Source organism: Dermacentor silvarum, chromosome 1 (genome assembly GCF_013339745.2).
Source record: "Dermacentor silvarum isolate Dsil-2018 chromosome 1, BIME_Dsil_1.4, whole genome shotgun sequence".
In the NCBI taxonomy this organism is placed as follows: Eukaryota; Metazoa; Arthropoda; class Arachnida; order Ixodida; family Ixodidae; genus Dermacentor; species Dermacentor silvarum.
The window spans coordinates 67536897-67544109 of NC_051154.1; the positions used below are offsets into that span (position 1 = coordinate 67536897).

General features: G+C 45.7%; 1 protein-coding gene across 1 annotated transcript; it reads left to right on the forward strand.

The window, feature by feature from the left end:
* Nucleotides 1-1154: 1154 nt before the first annotated feature.
* LOC125946329 (uncharacterized) lies at nt 1155-2036 on the forward strand. Its single transcript, XM_049669087.1, has 2 exons — nt 1155-1546; nt 1650-2036. Exons 1-2 carry the CDS (start codon nt 1453-1455, stop codon nt 1934-1936), a joined length of 381 nt encoding a protein of 126 aa, XP_049525044.1. The 5' UTR covers nt 1155-1452; the 3' UTR covers nt 1937-2036.
* Nucleotides 2037-7213: the final 5177 nt, after the last annotated feature.

Consider the following 7213-nt stretch of genomic DNA (forward strand, 5'->3'; position numbering starts at 1 on the left):
ATCTGTGTAAATAAAAATTTAGTTGTGGAATACGGCAACGCAGCCTTGTAAATGTTACTTAGAATTGCCGGTTAGGGCACCACTGTCGGTTCCAAGAATAATTTAGATGTATAAAATCTGTAGATTTTGCTAATGCGAGGCTTTTCTTGTCTTCGGTCAAAGAAAACTGCCTATATCTGGCTGCAGTGATATGCGCAGTTGCCGGCAGCACAGATATCGCCCGACCTTTTAAAGAAGCTCGTGCTAAAGAATCAGCTATTTCATTAAGTTGGATGTCTCGGTGGCCTGGTACCCATACTAAATGAACTAACCTTAAGTGGGGTGGAGCTAATGTGTAAAACGTGTTCAAAGCTGTCTAATTTGTAGACGCGTTAAGCGCGCTGCATAAAGAAAGGAAATCTGTAACTATAACAACTTTTGTAACATTTAGCGTAATGCAAGAACTATTGCCAGAAGTTCGGCCTGAAAAACTGATGTGTAATCTGGCAGGCGAAGTGAAAAAGACCAATCGAGAGTTGGTGAGTAAATTCCCACGCCTGCCTTCTCCTCACACGAGGAAGCATCAGTCGCTATTATATTTATTGTGAAATGGTCCAAATAGTCTTGCAAAAGGGCATTCAAATATGTTGGTGGCAGCAGTTTTGCGTTATTGGGAAAATGTCTGAAAATTCTATTTTAAGGGACAATGTGGACCTATCACACGGAATGATTTCCCTAATGTGAACATTTAAAGGTGCTAATTGTGCCTGCACAAATACAACCTGTGGGGTATGTAACCGTGGCCAGGTGTTCTCGAAAAATTAATTTGGTTCACTAATAAATATTCTGTACGTCTAAGAGGAGATTCATAAGTCCTTTAGTAGGTTTGAACCGTAAGCATGCGGAATCTCGTGTGAAGAGAAGGTAATCGCGCTTCCTGGTATAACGCGTTATTAGCAACGAATTTAGGCAGACCTAAACATAATCGAAGAGCTTCTCTTTCTAAAAGAACAAGTGGTCTTATTTTATATTTTGCACTTCCGGAAAACAAAATACAGCCAAATTCTAGAATCGGTCGTACATACGTACGGTAGTTCATAATTAATGTGTCACTTCGCATACCAGAACCCCGGTTGCTGATTCTACGTAATAAACCTACAGCTCGTGTCCAGAGACGCGATCGTGCCACAGCTCGCGCGTTCGTCGTCGTCTTCTTCCACAGCTGGCAGGCTTTCGCCTTCATGTTTCAAAAACGTGTAACACTTGCTTACATTTTAGTTTCAAAATATTTTATAGTTAAATTTGTAATTATTTGTTATTTTCTATTTTCCTGATTCTTTCCCAATTATCTCAGTTGTTTTTCTCGGAATTACTAACCGCCTTCTAATTCTATCCGCATCATGACTAATCCCCACATAGTGGGTACGAGCCAGGCACCGAGGGCATCGAACAAATTGACGAGAAGAACGCTTGATGGCTGAAGTCGTGAGTAGTCACAGCCGGTTCCTTCGGGTTAGGCCGTGGGCGCGGAGCCAAAGTGTAGCAGCAACCTCCCGGCGGCCTTGTGGTAAGTAGTCAGGCAACAGATCGGCCTGCGTCACATACCATCAGAATGCCTGGTGTCTCGGCTGTTGTGCGGTGTGGCTGCTCTGACAATGGCGACTATACAGGCGCAGGTTGGGGCGCCGTGGGATGCACCTGGCACAAGAACGTCCAAAACCGAGGCGTCTTGGCGGCTGGAGCGGACTGCTGGGGTGAGGCAACCCCGGAGAAGGAGCAGCTCACTTTCATCTACGGGGGCGTCCGCCATTCGGAGCGTGGCAGATCAGGGAGTAGCACCGCCGGCCGTGCATACTTCGAGTGCAACCAAGAAGGGCATATGAGCCGGGGCTGTCCCACTGCTGACTACGACGCCGCGGCCGAGGCTGCTTCAAGTGTGGCGAAGAAGGCCACATGAGTAGAGATTGACTTTCAGACACTTGGGCGGAACACACCCAGAAGGGGGCCGCTATACGATTGGTGTGCGGCCAGAATAGGTGTTATATGTGTGTATTTTGTGTTTAAATTGTTCGTTTAGATTTGTATAAAGTATTGTTTATAACTTTCATTTTCCACGTTCGCACATGGAGTTCATATTGTCGTACGTATATGTGTTACGCACATATAATGATTATTTGTACCATTCCAAGCGGTATCAAACACGTGCAGGACGCCCGTAGGCTTTTTGCGCGCAGTGAAATAAAATAACTTCACATAAATTTAATTAATCGTGCGCCATCACCGGCACACATATCCGAGCGCAACAAAAGATTTATAAATGAAAGGCGTTTAAATATAGCACCTGTTATAAAAGAAAAATGAGGAAGAATATTTTAAATCAGACCATTGAGTGAGGACGATGCGATTGAGTCAGCGGATTCATTTAAGAGGATTCCGATATGTCGGGGGAACCGGGGAGGGGGGACACAGCGGAGTTAAGACAAACTGTCCGGGTAAGTGTCGAAAATATGCTCAGCAGGTGTGACCGCTTATTATAAGTTAAATGTGTACAGACCGAATGCGCATCTGTAGGAACAACTATATTTCTCAGAACCCAATTTTCTGATGGCCAAGATAATCGCCAGAACTTCTGCAAGAAATATTGGGGTATAATGAAACATACGGAGAGTAAAAGACCGGTTAAGCGTTTGGAAAAGATGACAACTCAGCCTTCTCTAAACTAGTTGCTTCCTAGAACTAACAAATTGAGAATGACATTGACCAAGATGATCTTGAAGGGGACCTTCAGTATGCACGCTGGAAGAAGTTTTGCGTGTTTTGGAAAAATACAATGAAAAATAAATTCAACCTTCAGCGAACTTGCTCTTGGAAAAATCAGGCACGGTAGACTAACTTGAAATTTCAATAAGAGCGCCTGAACAAAACTAACCTGCGGCTGTCCATAACGCCGCCAACATGTTTTGAAAAATGAATCAGCAGTAGTAATGAAAACGAATTAAATGCCAGAGGCAGGTGCACCGTAAAGCTTCAGGCAAGTCATGACAGTAAGTTGCCTAAATCTGGAATCAAGCGGAATAATTCGAGCCTCCAGAAGAAGCGCACATTTAGTCACAGAACTTGGTAGCCCGAGACACAGAGCTTGCCTTTTTAGTAGTATTGTTCAGACAAATATGATTGTAAAATTTTGTATGACTTTTTAATGTCCCGCGATGAGGAGAGAAATGCAATTTCATCCGCATAGCGATGGAATTGAACATCCTGATGAACGTGAACAGACCCGCCGCGGTGGCTCCGTCAGCTAAGGGCTGCTGAGCACGAGGTTGCGAGATCGAATCCCGGCCGCGGCGGCAGCAAAAACGCCCGCGGGCTTGCGTTGTGATGCACGTTAAAGATACCCATGTGGTCAAAATTAATCAGGAACCCTCCATTACGGCGTGCCTAATAATCAGAACTGGTTTTGGCACGTAAAACCCCAGAAAGAAGAAGAAGAAGAAAAGCATGGCAAAAGCGGAGAATGAACTGATCCATGTGGCACTCCTCTCGTCTGTTATGTGTACCCGATTGTAAACCCTGCCTGGAAACAAAATAATTGTCTACCAGAAAGGAATTCTTGTACCCAGATAACTATAACGTTAGCCACGTTGTTCTAAGCAAAAAAAGGAAAAGATAAAAATACTGTCAGCCCTTCCACTGGGGCGGAGATAGAAGACCAGCGATGCTGTACTATGGTGGGAATTATGTATTTCCAATTATGACTATTAAGATGTGATGGTGTAATTGGTCATTTGAACTATTAAAGAATTAGAAATATATATGATCCGGTGGTTTTCATTTATTTAGTGACCACAGGGACCGTGGCCTTATACCCGCCGTGGTTGCTCAGTGGCTATGGTGTTGGGCTGCTGATCACGAGGTCGCGGGATCGAATTCCGGCCAGGGCGGCCGCATTTCGATGGAGGTGAAATGCGAAAACACCCGTATACTTAGATTTAGGTGCACGTTAAAGAACCCCAGGTGGTACAAATTTCCGGAGTCCCCCACTACGGCGTGCCTCATAATCAGCATTGGTTTTGGCACGTAAAACCCCATAATTAATTTTTTTTAATTTTAACCATGGCCTTATGGTCGCTACGGTACACCGCTATAGACCGTACGGCAAAGGTTGCCACGTTCTTCATAAACACGTCACCAACAGCCGCGCGCGTTCGGTGCGAACGCGGGCAAAACGACGCAGCCGTCGACAACAGTTTTGCGCGTTTCTGACGTGCGCTGTCAAAACGCTGGCGTGAGCAAGCGCGCAATCAGCAGCGAGCGAAGGTGCATGCGGTCTATCGGTTCAACGGAAACTGAGCGGCTTAAGCACAGCGCATACAAAGGTAGGAGCCGTGTTGCAGACCGCTTTCAAGATACGGTGCGCGCGACCGCCAGTCGCCGCGCAAAGTACAAGTGCGCAGTTAACTGATCGCAGAGCAAAAAGCCGCACTCCCGCCCTCGCGCGCTGCCTTCCCGCTTTCCTCCTTTCGCGTGGATGATTGAGTCGCCAGTTCCCTTTGCGCCCGGTCGCAAGATACGCATTTGGTGCCGCAGCTAAACGTCACCTCCCCGCCCTCCCTCCCGTCCCCCCACGGCCTTTCGCGCGACGGAAGAAGTCGCGTTTGCTCTCCGACGTGCGTTCGCTCCCCCTTATAGCGCGCGTCCATCGCGCGCTTTCACTCGCACATACAGCATACGACCAATTAGTTCTTTTTCTACACGCTGGCACGACCATCGTAGACTGAGCCCTTAACAGCTTCGCTGTAAAATCACGGTGCAAGATATGATTATAAGACCTGCGGCGTTCGGTCGTTTGAAATCTTATGACCGAATGCAGAAGGACTTACAAATCGTTTCTTGCACCGTGAATTTTAAACTTTTTTTGCTTCGAAGAGTTTTGCTAACGCTAGCTGGGACACCCCATATAGGGCGTTTCACGTAACTTGGGCCAAAATTTAAAGATATGCAAATGCCACGTAGCTGGACAGAACCAAGGAAATGTTGTCTGCCGTCGCATGGAGATATTCAGATTATTTTTTTTGTATTCCGTCTCATTCAATTAGTCTTAATTATTCATTCAACTTCTCCAATATCATAATTAGATGATAAGTGTCAATGAGAAAATTGTACAGCAACATGAAAAACTCCCGATACAGCTTTCTGTTGCTCAATACGTGCTACATAAAAGTGTTTTTCCGAGCGTGAAAGAATCCCGCGCATACACGCAAAATTGCAAAACTCGCCGCTCGAGGCACTTTTTAAAGCGAAGCTTTGTACGTACCTCTACCAGCCAAGGGTTCTGTCGTGTCCGTCGTTGTAAGCAAAAAACGATCCCGACGAACCGCTAACAATTGCAAGTATAGCAGTATAGCTTACTTGAATTCAGGCATTCAGCGTACAACTAAGCACTCGTTTTCGCAAGAAAAACCACAAAAACAAGCTTCAAAGTGATGAGCCAACATGATGGATGATAAGGGCTGCGGGCAAACAACGGAAACAGGCTCGGCGCGGTCCGTAAGATTAGATTGCAGCTGTTGCAAAGCTTGTGCAGCTGCTTGAAAGAGCGTTGACGTCATTCGAAACCCTTCCAGCCTAGTAACTGCTTCGGTTCATTTTCTAGACTACCCCACTATGGGTAGACCACGGAAAGTAAAGACGGCAGAACGTGCATTCGCGGAACGTGCATTGATTTAACCTTGGCAAAGAATGTAACTACAGTGAAAACTGAAAATTTGAGTGTATATCACACCGATCATAAAGCAGTAGTGAACATTGCTGTGAAGTAAATAATAATAAAGGCCGTGGTTAAAGTTACGTTGTAGTGTGTGAAATATCAAGTGCGCCGCAGTCACCGTGAGGGTGGCGTAAAAAGCTTCGCTTTCCAACCACCTTCACATGGTGGATTGGCGGGCAATTTTTTTTTTGTTTATTCGCGGGCTTCTGTCACGCTCGGAAAAAAACACATTTAAGGCGAGAGTTTAGGTGTCTATGTTGGCGGTGCCCTTGGCGATGACCTTGCGGCAACGCTGGCGAAACTACTACGTCACGAAAAATGTCCGACGCCGCAAAGAGGAGTCTAAAAATGCCCGGATTGACGCCACATTTCTTATGGAGGTTCTTGTAACCAAAGTAGATTAGTAGCTTTGAAAATAAAATTTAGTACATTTCGGTCTGGCTGGGAACCGAAGCCGGGCCTCCGCAGTGCGAGACGAGCACGCTTCCCTGAAGCCACGGCTGCTCACCAGTGTTGCCAGGTCCGACGAGGCGGCGTAGCCAAAAGCTAGAGAAGTTGTATCCCAAATGTAGCCAAACAGAAAAAAAGTGCAAAGTATTTTGTAGCCAAATATAGCCATTTTTATTTGCAATTTTATTTCTGTATACATTTTCACATTCGACTACGGCAATCCTTTTTTTGCACAACCCGTCGTAACAAAATGTACGTGCCGCCATGACGGTCGGCCCTTTACATCAACAACAGCGACATCGCTGAACACTTTTTGTTTGCTCCCGGAAGCTCTTAAGTTCCAGCGAATCGCCGCAGAGGGCGAATCAGTGCTTTTATTGTATGCCAAATAGTACTGAGTTATTATTTTTAGTAATTTACAGCAATATCAACTACTATAACTCCGCTTTTTAGCTGTCGTGAACACAAAATAATGTTGCGCGTCATCGATCTCTCACGTTACCTCTGCCTACGGCGTAGAAGTTCAGCTGTCCAGCGATCTGCGACGGCGACGTGCTCACCGCTTCTTTTTTGACGAGCTAAAACATGTCTTTCGCGATATGATATCTCCCGTTATTTGTCTCAGCGTCCTATCTTGTTTTCTCGTTTTTTTTTTCGTTTTTTAAATAGCTTGGCCAGGATTAGCTGGGACACGTACTACCTATATAGTGTCAATATACATCAACCTGGCCGCCATGTTTGGTCTCTATAGCACGCCAAGAACATGCGTTAAGAAAAGGGACAGACAACAGATGCCACTCACTGTCTGAATCGGTGTAAGCGGAGCTTTAAAAGATTGCTGCGCAAAACGGCACACTAGTGGAAGAAACGCACAGTCGTTTTCGGCGACGAGCATGCCCCGAACTCGCTCGAAATGGTTAAAGCCGCGACGGCACACAAAGACCAATGGTAAACAACAAATTTATAACAGTGGTAATGCTGTGAAAACCGGTTACTGTCAAAAAGCAAACCATGTTG